The 13,879-nt window shown below is 36.9% G+C and overlaps 1 protein-coding gene across 1 annotated transcript; it reads left to right on the top strand.

The window, feature by feature from the left end:
- Window positions 1-11,200: 11,200 nt before the first annotated feature.
- LOC308244238 (olfactory receptor 6C2-like) lies at window positions 11,201-12,169 on the top strand (the record flags this gene model as incomplete). The annotated part of the gene is made up of 1 exon (XM_080660210.1): window positions 11,201-12,169. The coding sequence occupies one exon, from the start codon at window positions 11,201-11,203 to the stop codon at window positions 12,167-12,169; it is 969 nt and encodes a 322-aa protein (XP_080516336.1).
- Between the last annotated feature and the right edge of the window lie 1,710 nt (window positions 12,170-13,879).

Here is a 13,879-nt window from a genome sequence, read left to right as displayed (position 1 = left end):
AACCCAGAAGTCCACACAAGCCACTATGCTCAATTAATATTTGACAAAGGAGGCAAGAGCATACAATAAAGACAATCTCTTCAATAAATGGTGTTGGAAAAATTGGACAGGTACATGCGACTTACACCATAAACAAGAATGAACTCAAAATGGATAAAAGACTTAAATGAAAATATGAAACCATAAAAATCCTGGAAGAAACCATAGGCAGCAAAATCTCAGACATCTCTCCTAGCAATAGGTTTCCAGATATATGTCCAAGGCAAGAGAAACAGAGGAAAAAATAAACAGGACTATATCCAAACAAAAAGCTCCCACACAGCAATAGAAACCACAACAAAATGAAAAAGGAGCCCACTGCATGGGACAACATATTTGCCAATGATATATCTGGTAAGGGATTAATTTCCAAAATATATAAGGAACTCATACAACTTAACAACAGGAAGACAAACGTTCCAATTTAAAAATGAGCAAAGGACATAAATAGACACTTCCCCAAAGTTGACATACAGATGGCAAGGAAACATATGAAAAAAAATGCTCAAATCACTAATCATCAGATAGATGCAAATTAAAACAACAATGAGGTATCACCTCACACTTGTCAGAATGGCTACCATCAACAAGACAACAAATAACAAGTGCTGGCAAGGTTATGGGGTAAAGCAAACCCTAGTACACTGCTGGTGGGAATGCAGACTGGTGCAGCCATTATGGAAAACAGTATGGAGTTTCCTCAAAAAATTAAAAATGCAATTGCCATTTGAGCCAGTGATCCCACTTCTAGGAATATATCCTAAGAAACCCAAAACAACAATCAGAAAGAATATATGCACCCCTATGTTCATAGCAGTGAAACTTACAATAGGTAAAATATAGAAACAGCTCATGTGCCCATCAGTAGATAAGTGGATTAAAAATGGTGTACATTTACACCATGGAATATTATGCAGCTGGAAAAAGGGATTTCTTACACTTTGAGACAGCATGAAGCGACCTGGAGAATATTGTGCTAAGTGAAATAAGCCAGTCAGAGAAAGACAAGTGTCACATGATCTCACTCATATGTGAAATCTAATGAACACAATAAACTGATGAACCATATACATCCAGAGACACAGAGGCATGGAACAGAGTGATGATTCTCAGAGAGAAGGTAGGGGATATTGGGGGGAGGGGAGGAGTGATAAACCAAAGAACTTATATGCATATATGCATAAGCCATGGATACAGACAATAGTGTGATGAAGGTCTGGAGGGTGGGCAGGGCTAGGTAAAGGGGGTCAATGGGGAAAAAGAGGGGGACATCGATAATACTTTCAATAATAAAGGTAAATTTTTTAAAAAAGAGGACTGCTGTTCAGTATCTGATAGATATTGAATTGGCTAATATCCAATTGTGCCCTAAAACTATGATCTTTAGGGTATGTTTTCTACTGAATACAAATCTATAGCTACTGTTTCACTTCACAGTGTCTGGAGTTTAGGCAAAAGCACATAGCCAAGTCAAATGCCTGAGCATTTTTCTGCATAATTAAATAATTTATTTATAGCTATTTTCTACAGCTATTATACTCATTAAGTCACTCTTCTGATTTATTTCTAAAATTTGGAAGACTTTTATCAATAATTTATTTGTGTAACCTCCTGGCCACTCTCCTACTATCCTTCCCCTGGGGTTGAAAACAGACTTACCCGAAAGGTGGATTGTGAAATACAATATTCCCTCTTCCTTTTTATATTGGGGTTTTTTCTACAGATAGATAGATGTCTAACTGTTCAAATTCATAAAACAAGAGTCTGCCCCAGTGGTGGGGTAGAGTTGGGTTTCTAGAACTGTCTATCTGAGACATAATGGCTAACTCGGGAGGTTCTTATCAGGATGTTCAAAGCCACGTTTTAAATATTTCTATCTATAATAAAATTGGTATTTTAATCTCCATATACTTGTCTACTTTTTGCTCTCTTCTTGACTCAAAACTCAAGCAAGGAGTAAGTGTGAAATTCCTTCAGATCCCACAGTGCCAATAGTGACACAGAGAGACCCAAACATAGTGTGTATATCATGCGGAATTATACATTGGAAGCAAAATGTGGCAATACACTTCAAAATTCTAATAGGTAAGTGGGTTTTACATCAGAAATTCCCCTTGTGATCATTTAAACAGGAAAAAAAATGATGTTTATTAAAAATAAGATTTTTTAATATATAAATATTAATAATGATTTTTGGAAAGCTTTATTATATAATGGCTTACACATAAAAAGAGTACAATACAGAAAAATTATGATACAAACATATATTTTTACTCTGGGAAAGTGTGAACAGTCGTCGGACTAGAAATTGTGTCTATATTACTTTCAAGAATTTTTTTTACTTATATTTTATTGATATTTTACAGAGAGGAAGGGAGAGGGATACAGAGCTAGAAACATCGATGAGAAACATCGATCAGCTGCCTCCTGCACACTTCCAATGGGGATGTGCCTGCAACCAAGGAACATGCCCTTGACCGGAATTGAACCTGGGACCCTTCAGTCCGCAGGTCGAAGCTCTATCCACTGAGCGAAACCGGTTTCGGCAAGATATTTTTTTTATAGAAAAAGCAGACAGACAATTTTGTTGTCTTTTGTTAACACTTTGTTAGAGTAGCCAGAAATCTTTTCACCATACAATTATTGTTCTGCACTTGGAATGTGTCTCTTGTAATTGTTGCATCTTATTGTCTCCAAGGACACTATTCCCACTGCTCCCTCTAGTTATTTTGCCAAAATTCAGTGCATATTAAAATCATTAGTCATGTTTGAACTTGGTCATGAAGGGCCCTTACTTATCCACACAGAGGGCCCCTGTACATCCATAAGAGTCTGAGATTATAAAAGTCATCTTAATCTTTCTTCACTGTGTAAAAACCTTTCCCAGAGAAATCAGAAATCACCTCTTTCAAAATCTTCTTTAAAAATTACCTTATATTTCTCAGACATTCAAAATACATGACTTGCTGTTTCAGCTGTCCAATATAAGAAATTGTTCTCTAGGTTTAAAGTGAAATAGAATCTTTAGTAAGAGGCTTTTGGCACTTTCTACTAGAAAACAATTATCCGTGAATGTGTATTTCTTCATGAGAGGAGCATTTAGGCACGTTAACTGACCCCACTGATACTTTCAGTTTCACCTTCCGGATTACAAGGTTACACATTCAACGGAAGCCAGGATTACCTTCCATAAGAGTAAGTATGTTCTTGTTTGGCAATTCAGTTTCTTTCATCATTCAAAGTTCTAGTTCCCTAGTCCTAGAAAATATGACTAATCTGCTTAAAAATCAGAGATGGCAATATTGGGTATCTCTGAAAAATAAAATAATTATTTCTAATGTTAATTTGTATTATAAAACAGAAATCTGAAGGGATTATACTCATTTGAAATATTTATTACATGCATCATTAGAGAGGGGTCAGTACCTGCTCACTCTTTATCTTTAATATCTGTAGCACTACCTGTCATATCATAGATTCTCAATAAATACCTTCTGAATGAATGCATGAGTATTCATAGCAACATTATACACATTATTGTTAGAAATGTTGTTAGTAGAAATCAATGATTTCATCATATTTGAAAATATTCCTTTAAATATAAGAAATAGAAAATTCACCTGAATGAAAGTAGTCTACCAGAACATTCACTTAAATATTGGTATCAAATGAGGTAAGTATTGGTGATTGGAAAGGGAGAAGAGTTTAGAAATGTGAACAATGCTCTGAGTTAAAATGCCACAGTGAAGTATTGAGAACTTAAGAATTTTCTGTTTGGTTCAAAAGGGCAATTCCTATATGACAGTATCTAAAGAGATACCTAACTAACAGCTAATTATATCTCCCCCTCAGAATAGATTAGTGCTCCTTTTCTGCAGAGATGCCTGTAAACCCTAGGTAATTCTCTGTCTCCAGCACTCTAATGCTGTTATTTGTTACTGCCTTGATTGAAACAACTTGCTTCAATTCACCTGACCTTAGGAAAACACACCTGTAGCCTTCATGTGGGGTAGAGATTACTAGAAATAAGTGAAGCCATTAATATACCAAACTAGTTAAATTTCTCATGGAAAATTCTTTTCTCTTTGAAATGCAGAGAAACCAAAGACATAGACTCTTTACAGCTATTTAAAAGGGAAATATCTGCCCATGTGATTAAGTGTTAATGGGGGTTGAGAAAGAAATGTGAAGTACCTATTGGCTCATGTTCAAAATTGCAGTCTCTAAACTCTGCCCTTAGTATTTCTTCACAGGACATTGAACAGGTTATAAGAGGCACCAAAATTCACAAGCTTTATAAAGAATGCAGGAACTCTCCTAGTCATTGTCGCTCAGCGGTTAGAGTGAAGGGTCTGGGGTTTGATTCCTGGTGAAGGGTGTTATCTGGGTTGCAGGTTCATCCCAGGCCTGAGACAGAGCACATGCCAGAGGCAACCAATGCATGTGTCTCTCACTCACTTCCCACCCCTCCCTCACTTCCACTCTCTCAACAAATCAATGGAAAAATATTCTATGGTGAGGGTTAACAAACAAACCAAAGGATGCAGAAAAAGCAATAGTGTACTGGTCACTGATTAGTGCCCTCACACATTCAGTAAGTATTACAGCAGGTTATGAGGGGGTGGGGACTGAGGGGCGGAGGAGGAAGTCAAAGGAGTGAGAGCTTTAACTTCCTATCTGCCAGGGACTTTGCCTGGAATATAGCAAACAACAATCACAAGGATTCCATGAACTAAATATTATGGAGGAAACTGAACCCGAAGAGGAAAAGGGAAATGAGAACTCCACAGTCTAATTCCAGAGACTAAAATACCTCTAAAACACATTTTAAAGAAAATAAAGCAAATATAATAGTCATTCTTACTTTATTTCCACAAACTTTTAAGGAACTCTTACTTTGCCCCTGGAGTTAAGCTGGCTGCTTGGGACAAAAAAATGTAAAATAAGATTTGTTTATACAGTTTGACAATTTAGTCATCAGAGAATAATAAATAATAATCATAGGCTACAATGGGAAGAGTAGGAAGAAAAGATACATCTTTCTTAAAAAGTTATAGATTCTTGGTGGAATTAATGCCTAAACTAAACTTAAAATAGGGATAGAGCTCTTAGAGACTACAAGTACAGAGATCTTTAAAAACAAAAGGACCAGCATCTGAGAATCTCCACAGGCAATTTTATGCATCACCTTTAATGGAAACTGCTAGTAGATAAGTCTAGGGAAGCAGATTGAATCAGGAGAGATGACACCAGCAGCCCCACTCTATATGTCATACTCTTAATCACTATGATATAGTGTCTCTTGCTGGTATATGGTATGAGCCAATGCAAGTACCCTAGTAGGAAAAAACAAGAAATGAGGGAAATTTTGTGGATTGATAGCAGAAATATTAGAAAGCTCTTCATATGCTAACTAAGAAGCTTAATTTTTATAATGAGGGCAAAATAGAGTGATTGAAAGAATTAAAATTAAAGTTTCAGTTACAAAACTCCATTTCACTCTAAAAAAATAAATATTTTTATTAACATAATATCAGTCTTCCCTTCCTACCAAACTCCACCACCTCACTCTAGTGAATCATCTTCATGCCTGCCTCAACCCAGGTTCAGCTTGGTTCTGGAACAATTACATCCTTTCAATGTGATAAAAAGTAAAGATGTCAGTATCCATCCTCTGTTCTGGTCCTCAAACATCTATTCATGTGCATCACAGCCTTGGATCTTTTGTTTCCCTTGCCCATATTACTCTTAAGACCTAGTAGGTCTCTGTATATAAGTTATAAGACACCAATAGTATTACTGTGGCAAATTGCAGTGCAGGAAAATTTGTCAAGTATCTAAGGTTTGCCTTTAGTTTCACGTCACACTAGTCAGGACAACACCCTTTTGCTAATTCTATACCAATCTTTATAATGGGACGACTATGTGACTTTTTTTATTATTTAAATTTTTTTTTAATTTAATAAATCTTTATTGTTCAGATTATTACAATTGTTCCTCTTTTTTCCGGTGTAGCTCCCCTCTACCCGGTTCCCACCTCAACATTTGCCCTTACCTCCCCTCCACTGTCCTAATCCATAGGTGTACGATTTTTGTTCTGTCTCTTCCCGCACCCCCCACACCCTATTCCCCCTGAGAATTGTCAGTCCACTCCCTTTCTATGCCCCTGGTTCTATTATATTCATCAGTTTATTATGTTCATAAGATTTTTTTATTCACTTGATTTTTAGATTCACTTGTTGATAGATATGTATTTGTTGTTCATATTTTTTATCTTTAGCTCTTCCTTCTTCTTCCTCTTCTTAAAGAATACCTTTCAGCATTTCATATAATACTGGTTTGGTGGTGATGAAGTCCTTTAGCTGTTTCTTATCTGTGAAGCCCTTTATCTGACCTTCACTTCTGAATGATAGCTTTGCTGGGTAGAGTAATCTTGGTTGTAGGTTCTTGCTATTCATCACATTGAATATTTCTTGCCACTACCTTTGGGTTTGCATAGTTTCTGTTGAGAAATCAACTGACAATCATATGGGTGCTCCCTTGTAGGTAATTAACTATTTTTCTCTTGCTGCTTTTAATATTCTCTCTTTGTCTTTTGCTCTTGGTGTTTTAATTATGATGTCTCTTGGTGTGGTCCTCTTTGGATTACTTTTGTTTGGGGTTCTGTGCACTTCCTGGACTTGTAAGTCTATTTCTTTCACCAGGTGGGGGAAGTTTTCAGTCATTATTTCTTCAAATAGGTTTTCAATATCTTGCTCTCTCTCTTCGTCCGGCACCCCCATAGTTCAGATGTTGGTACGCTTGAGGTTGTTCCAGAGGCTCCTTACACTATCTTCATATTTTTGGATTCTTTTTCTTTTTGCTTTTCCGGCTGAGTGTTTTTTGCTTCTTTGTATTTCAACTCTTTGATTTGATTCTTGCAGTCCTCTAGTCTTCTGTTAAGTCTCTGTATAATATTTTTTATTTCAGTCAGTGTATGTTTAATATTTAGTTGGTCCTTTTTCATATCCTCGAGGTCTTGCTAAATTTATTGGCCTTTTCTAGGATATTCTTGAAAAACATTATAACCGTGGTTTTGAATTCTATATCCAGTCGTTTGCTTTCCTCCATTTCTTTCATTTGTGATCTGTTTCTTTGTCTCTGAATTTCCGCTGCTTCCCTTAGTTGGTAGAGTAGCTTTGTGTGCTAGGTGTCCTCTAGGGCACAGTGGCTAAGCCTCCCCAATTACCTGAGGTGGACACTCTTGGTGCACCCCTTTGTAGACTTCGTGCTCAGCCTTACTGTACTTAAGTCTTGATTGTTGTTGGTATCACTGGGAGGAATGACCTCCAGGCCAATTGGATGTGAGGATCAGCTGTGTCTACGCTGGGAAAATTTCAGTGCTGGAGACAGCCTTATGAGACAGGACTTGCAAAATTGCAAAAGCCTCTTTACTCAGCTTTGATGGGGCAGAGATTCAGGAAGGAGCAGACAGCCTTGGTTTCCCATCAGCCTTGCCCTATGAGTCCCCTGAGTCTCAGTGTCCTTCAGTAATCACTGCAAGCACCTCTGAGAGAAAGCCACCCTCCATTGTCACCTGTTGCCAGACAGTCCAGTTTCTCCCCGAATAGTTCGGGGTTCCCAGAAACTTGCCCGGAACTGGAGTTCAGCACAGTCGGAAGCTTCTGTCTCCCTCCCGCTTTAGAAAGCCAGCCACACACTCAGTCTCCTGTGCATTCAGTAGTCAGTCCTCTCTGCGTGTATGCGCCTCCAGACCTCTGCCTTCCGCAGCTCCCGAGTCTCAGTGTGCTTCTCTTTTCTTGACAGTCCAGTTTCCCCCGAATGAATCCGGTTTCCCAGCGTCTAGCCTGGGACTGGAGTTCAGTGCAGTCGGAAGCTTCCTTCTCCCTTCCACTTTAGAAAGCCAGCCACTCACTCAGCCACCAATGCACACTGCCACCTGTCCTCTCTGTGTGCGAGTCTTCGTCCCTCAGCCTTTTGCAGCTCCTCTGAGTCTCAATGTGCTTTCCTCTTTTCTTCTAGTTGTAGAATTTCCACTCAGCCAGCTTTCCTGTGGTTCCGGATGGTGTCCTTTTGGTCTTTTAGTTGTAGTTTTGATATTATTTTACGAGGCAGCAGTTTAAGTGTTTACTTATGCCTCCATCTTGGTTTCCCTTTGACTATGTGACTTTCTAAGGCTTTTTTGCCTGAGTTCCAGGAGCAACTTAATTATTGTTCCCCTTAGATCTCTACAAGGAGAAGAAATTGCAGAAATCTATCTCATTTTTCTCTTTCTGCTATCCCCACTCCATGTTAGTGGAAGACAGTAAAGGTCCCCAAATATAGAGATCTTATTCAGAACCACTACATCGTCTAACCTATTCCTCAACTCTCTTATCCATTGATAGATAAATTTTATAAGTTCTCTAAGGGTGAGAAATTTAGTTATTACTCATTACTCTGAAAAAAATATTTATTGCCTGGAATAGTTTATTAACCTAAATGATTTGAGCATTGAAACACAAACCCATTAATGCATTCCTCTTTCTCCTCTTCCCAACTCTTACCTAAAGCCAAATTAATTAACTTCCATTTAACTGAAAAGTAGATCTAGAGTTTCAAAGAAAACATAGTATAGGGTAAAAGTCCATGCAAAAATATCGTCCACAACACATAGGGGAGAGTAAATCATATCTAGGCTTAGAAAAATGATTCTGATTGCGTTGGTTTTAAAATACTGAATGGGAAAAGCAAAGATTTATGTTAACAATATATTAACATGTTTCTGAAATACTTCAGCTATGAGATAAAGACACTGAGAGTAAAATTAGTGTTGTGACTGAGAGAATAAAAGAAACAAATTAAAAAGCAAACAGAAATGGCAAGACATGCCAACCACTGAAAATGGGAGTCCAAAAAAAGAACAATAAACAATGTTTTTAAATGAGATTTATTGTTGACAAGGAAGGGAACACAGTCATGAGTGCCACATGAAAAATCTTTAAATATGCACATCTAGAGGACTCTTTATAGGAAATCATAAGAAATAATAAGAATGCCCAATGCTGAATAGTAATGAATGGTTGCCTAATTCCAGATGCAGTTGTACACATTTTATCTATGTAATCTAAATTTTTCATTATAATCCTAAGATGTATATATTATTTTATCTGAAGTTTTCACACATACACACACAAATAAAAGACACAAGATAAAGAAATTAATCAAATTGCTCAAGGACCATCGGATAGAAAAAGGAAAAGTGTAAGATCAAACCATCTAAGTCTTATCTAGATGTCTAAGAATAAGTTGAAGTCAGAATAACATTTTCCTGCAGATATAAATGCAGGGATCATCAGCCTACTTGAAATCACCTCACTTACTAGAACTTCCTAAAGAGGACAGAGTAAAAGAGATATTGCCTAGAAAAAATAGTTCAGATGCACCAACAAATTAGAAAAGGAAAAGGAGTTATGAAGGAGAATGGGGAAAAAAATAGACAAAATGATAGGAAGAAATTCAGGATGTGAGGTGGTAGAAATGAAGCTGTAAAGACTTTCATAAGTTCACGGTTTTTATGCAGAGGAGAACTTGAGTTAAATCAAGTCCAAAGTTTGCTTAATGATTGAAATAAGAGGGAGGCTAGTGGTGATGTTGGCTAAAGTAGTTTAAATGATGCAAAGACCTCATGACTTGATGCATAAGTGGTTAATAAGACAGAAAAAACAATTATCAAGTAGGCAAAATTTAAGAGAGAAAGTTGAAGTATGTTTGAGAAATTGCTAAACCTTGTTAAACCTGATATTGCTAAATGATATTTAAAATGGGTGGTAGCATGTATTTCCAGCTGAAATAGGCTGACCCAAAACATTAAAAAATCAAGATAGTGCTCTTCAGCTCTATAAATATACTTCAAATGTTCCCTTATTTGTCTGTCACAAATTTTGAAGTAAATATACACAATGAGAAGTGAAAATATGTCATTGTCAAATGTGTTTAGAAAGAAATAATGGAAAAACATAAATAAGAAAAAAATCAATATCAAAGCTCTGGTCGTAACTCTAATGCTTTGATGGGAAAAGTGCTCTCAAAATCTAGAGAATAATTAAACTATAGATGTACCACAGTTTTTTAATCTTCTCATCTGCTGATGGGCACTTAGGCTATTTCCAAATCTTAGCTATTGTAAGTCGTGCTGCTATGAACATAGGGGTGCATATATTCTTTCGTATTGGTGCTTCTGATTTCTTGGGATATATTCCTGGAAGTGGGATTACTGGGTCAAATGGGAGTTCCATATTTAATTTTTTGAGGAAAGAAAGCAGATAGTTAAAGGGCATTAGGATTTTCACTGTCAAAGGAATTTAAAAGGAAATTAATTAACCAGAGTATATAGTTCCAGATTTCTGCTTGTAAGCTGGGGGAAATATTCTTGTAGCACTAGGATATCCTAAAAAGCATAAAAATGTATAACAAAGGTATTTTAACAGCAGAAGTAAAATATAGCCATGTGTAATATTAATGGTATAAAATACATATATTTGAAATAAATTCCCTGTGAGGAAAACCTCAAAAAGATTGGATTGTAACATATTTTACTGAAACTTTAAGAGAATGTATCCCATAAAACTATTTTAAACACACCAGAGAAACTCCATGCCTAAGTTGAAACAGAATAAACTATGTGATACACATTCATTGTTGGTTTAATTGCTAATAAACATGTAAATTTTAGTGCAAGGATTTTCTTAGCAAAAGCCATTGTTAGTTTTTTTAGGGACTTTTCTGCTAGAAGCATTTCTGGAGTTAGGAAGTAAGAGAAAGTGAAATAGTAGATCCAAAGCAACTTCTAGGAATTAGGGGAAAGTAAGAATAGTAGATCCAAAAGCCATTTTTAGGACTTGCTTTCATTGATGTTAATAATATAATATGTCAAACCAACACCAATTACAGTTAAATTGTAATTACAAGCCACAGTGCAAATATGTGATTTAAATATGAACAGTCAGTTTATGTGACACAAAGAGATAATCAAACATTGGAATGTATCATATGCTTATTTCCCCACTGATTTGGAATCACTCACTGATTTACGTCTTTTGAGGTTAGAAGATGACCAGGACTCTGGAGTTCCTCATATAAAGTCTTATTATTTGAAGCAGAATGGGCAAGATAATCAAGAATGAAAAACCAAACTACACTAACAACCTTCATCTTACTGGGACTGACCGATGACACTCCACTGAAAATATTGCTTTCTATCTTTCTATTTCTTTCCTACATGTTGAGTATATCTGGAAACCTAACCATCATCACCCTCACTCTGATTGACTCCCACCTAAAAACACCTATGTATCTGTTCCTTCAAAATTTCTCCTTCTTAGAAATTTCTTTCACAACTGCCTGTGTTCCCAGATTCCTATATAGCCTATTATCTGGAGACAAGTCCATTACCTATAATGCTTGTGCCAGTCAACTCTTGTTTACAGACCTCTTTGCAGTAACGGAATTTTTTCTTCTGGCTGCCATGTCCTATGATCGCTACGTGGCCATCTGCAAACCCCTGCATTACACCACCATCATGAACAGCAGAGTCTGCAAGAACATCATTTTCTCCTGTTGGGTAGCAGCACTGATGATCATTCTCCCACCAATCAGTCTGGGTTTGGGCCTGGAATTCTGTGATTCAAACGTCATTGATCATTTTTTCTGTGATGCATCTCCTGTCCTGAAGATCTCTTGCTCAGACACCTGGTTGATAGAACAGATGGTTATCGTGTGTGCCGTGTTGACATTCATCATGACCCTCATATGTGTGGTTCTTTCCTACATTTATATCATCAGGACTATTCTAAGGTTTCCCTCTGCCCAGCAAAGGAAGAAGGCCTTTTCCACATGTTCTTCCCACATGATTGTGGTTTCCATTACTTATGGAAGCTGCATCTTCATTTATGTCAAACCTTCAGCCAAGGACGAGGTAGCTATAAATAAAGGGATTTCACTCCTTATTACTTCCATTTCACCCATATTGAACCCCTTTATTTACACACTGAGAAACAAGCAAGTAAAACAAGCTTTCCATGACTCAATTAAAAAGATGGCATTCCTCTTAAAGATGCAGAGGAAAAAAGGAGTCAGTGAATCCTATTAAAAAGAGAGATAAATAGGCAGAAAACTCCAAGCTTCTAATATTATTTGTCTCTGCACGACTTATTCTCTAGTCATATGGGCATTCTCACTTTGTTGTTAGACTTGTTTACTGTGAATCCTGACTATTCAAATTTTTACTCCCCATTAAAACTAAATTCTAAGGTATTTATGCTTACTATCTGGCAGAAATTTCTGTTTTTGCCAAACATTTTGGTTGCTATCCCTGGAAACACAGTAGAACACATTTTTCTGCCATATTTGTACATTGTAAGATGTGACTATGTAGCCTATATTATAGCTAACAGGATGGGTGTGGAAGCGATGTGCACTGTTTCTAGACTTGCACTATGCAAATATTCTATAGGTGATCCACCATCCCTTTTCCCCACCTACTGGACATTGTAAGCTTCATGTTGATAATGAATGAGCTTGATCTTCTGTCTCTGGTATAGTCTTCACCCAAAGGACAGGCTATCACAGCAAGTTTGATAAAGCTTCTCCTCTATTTCAACTCCAGTCAGTTGTCATCTGATTTGACAGGTAAAGTATCACAGGGCTATCCTTGCCACTTACTAAGGAGCAATACTCAGAATTAGTTCTAGTACAATTACGACCATCCTCAAGTATTGTTAGAAATACATTATGTTAACATTTTTAATATACTTTTATTTTTATTTTTTAATTTTATTCATTTCAGAAAGTAGAAGCAGAGAGAGAAATGTCAATGATGAGAGAGAATCATTGACCAGGTGCCTCTTGCACGCCTCCCACTAGGGATGGAGCCCATAATCCTGGCATGTGACCTGACGAGGAATGAAACTGTGACCTCCTGGCTCATGGGTCAATGCTCAACCACTTAGCCACACTGCCCAGGCCATACTGTTAAATTTTATGGTATAGACATTATATCTTGACTATTGGCATACTCCTACTCAGACAGACATAAATTCAAACCTGGCCCAGGACAATCATATAAGTAAAAATTGTATTAAAAATAATATACACAAGTTTGTAATACCACCCACCCTTCTTCAAATCTCCTGTCTTATAAACCTTTCCAGTGAAGTTCCTCTGTTACTTCCTCTCATATTCACTGTGAGGTAGAAATTAGCGAAATAAAATTTTAGCTATTTAATATTTCTTAAATATATTTTTATTTATTTTAGTCAGGAAGGGAGAGGAGGCGATAGAAACATCAATGATGAGAAAGAATCATTTGATAGGCTGCCTCCAACACTCCCCCTACTGGGAATCTAGCCCACAACCAGGCATGTGCCCTTTAGCAGAATCAAACCCGGGATCCTTCAGTCAGCAGACCAATGCTCTATCCACTGAGCCAATCCAGCTAGGGCTAGCTATTTAATATTTTTCAATCACTGTTTAAAATAACCAGTGTTTACATTACCCTTTTCACTTTCTGATGAATCTATCACTTTGAGAACATTATGGGGGGGGGGGGGATGGCTATGTAATATTTTGTTTTTCTTAACCTTTTATGTACATTGGTAGAAGTAATGTGACTTTATCAGAATAAGTATATTTAAGATACCCCACATAGGTTTGTTCATAAAATATTGTTCCTGCTGTCAATCTCTTTCAGATTCCATGAGCTTAACTCAGGGAGTAAATTTAGCTCACATGTACAAAAATTTGCTATTTTATAGCGCAATACCCAATACATCTGAATTCTTACAGGCTAGGATAAAGGGAA

The sequence above is a fragment of the Plecotus auritus genome (genome assembly GCF_963455305.1).
Source record: "Plecotus auritus genome assembly, chromosome: 3".
NCBI classification, from domain to species: domain Eukaryota; kingdom Metazoa; phylum Chordata; class Mammalia; order Chiroptera; family Vespertilionidae; genus Plecotus; species Plecotus auritus.
The sequence above is the reverse complement of the archived record's forward strand: the minus strand, read 5'-3'. Positions and strand labels throughout refer to the sequence as shown.